Here is a 1218-nt window from a genome sequence, read left to right on the forward strand (position 1 = left end):
ATACTCTGGAAAAACAGATAAAATGACTAAATTATCCTTATTTTTAAACACTAAAATTATGATCATAGGCAAAAAAAAAAGGATGGAGATTCAAATGCAGTAAAAACGTATAGATTTTTAGTACGAGCAGTATATAAATGTCAGTTTTTGTAAAACACCCCATTTTTTCGAGCGGTTCACTGGTTTGAGATGGTCGATTCAATTCATTTTCTTATGTGTACATGACTACGTACATGTGAGTGGTGAAGACTGTAAAGCAGGGTAGAATGTCTTCTTTTGAGGGTAAAAATAAAACTGTTTTGTATCTACCAAAGATTTTTACTCAAGAAATGTGATACTGAATGGTATTTAGATAATTATGTATGTTGTTTAGAATAAAAATTGGAAGTCCATATGAAAATGTTATGGCGTTTAATTTGTAGTTGTGGAACCCCCTAAATTACAAATTAACTGTTCCAAATCCGTTACGCGCTTGACTGATCACCCACAGTGTACCGTTAGCCCATGAGGAAGCTACCTTCAGGTCGAATTAGTCCGGTGGCTTATGTCATCCCGTGGGAATTTCGTGATCATTTTGTTTTTGTTTTTTAATTATATACTTTAAAGTATGCTGAATCGAATAAAATGAGTCGCCAATTTTTTTACGCTCATCTTCATATGCAAATTAGCTGAAATATGCAAATTAGGTCTGAAAATGTAGGGTACTTATATCTTGGTAACCACATGTCGTAGAATGTTGCTTCTTTCTTAAAGTTGTTCAGAACATGCATGTTTCTATTTACCCTAATGGAACATTTTCTTCAAAAATGACCGGAAGTGCCATTTTGCCGACCTTATTAGCATAAATATGCAAATTAGGGGTGGAAATATAGGGAGCTATATCTTGAAAACCACTGGTCGTACAGAGTTGCTTTTTGCAGCAAAATGTTTAAAACATGCATATTTATATTTACTATAATGGACAATTTTCTCAAGAAATGAACGGAAATTGCGTTTTTGACCTTTGACCTCAACTTTGCGTGATTGTAATATCTTGGCAACCACTGGTCGTATAGGGTTGCTTATTTTAAACAAAATATTTACAATATGCACATTAATATTCTAACAGAATAATTTCTCAATATCAACCAGAAACTGTTTTATTGACCTTTGACCTATCTTTGCAGTATATAGGCCTATTATATATGTATATATACCTAATGATGACTTATGGTCGAA

The 1218-nt window shown here is 33.0% G+C and overlaps 1 protein-coding gene across 1 annotated transcript in view; it reads left to right on the forward strand.

Annotated features, from left to right (window-relative positions):
• Nucleotides 1-266: 266 nt before the first annotated feature.
• Nucleotides 267-1218, forward strand: part of LOC117121862 (multiple epidermal growth factor-like domains protein 10) — a 6014-nt gene continuing 5062 nt past the window's right edge. Inside the window, exon 1 of the mRNA XM_033267250.1 lies at nt 267-282. Coding sequence (XP_033123141.1) covers nt 267-282 — 16 coding nt within the window. The remainder of the gene's footprint in view (nt 283-1218) is intronic.

This window comes from Anneissia japonica, unplaced genomic scaffold, assembly GCF_011630105.1.
Source record: "Anneissia japonica isolate Jap-2015-1 unplaced genomic scaffold, ASM1163010v1 scaffold2392_len1475705_cov187, whole genome shotgun sequence".
NCBI classification, from domain to species: domain Eukaryota; kingdom Metazoa; phylum Echinodermata; class Crinoidea; order Comatulida; family Comatulidae; genus Anneissia; species Anneissia japonica.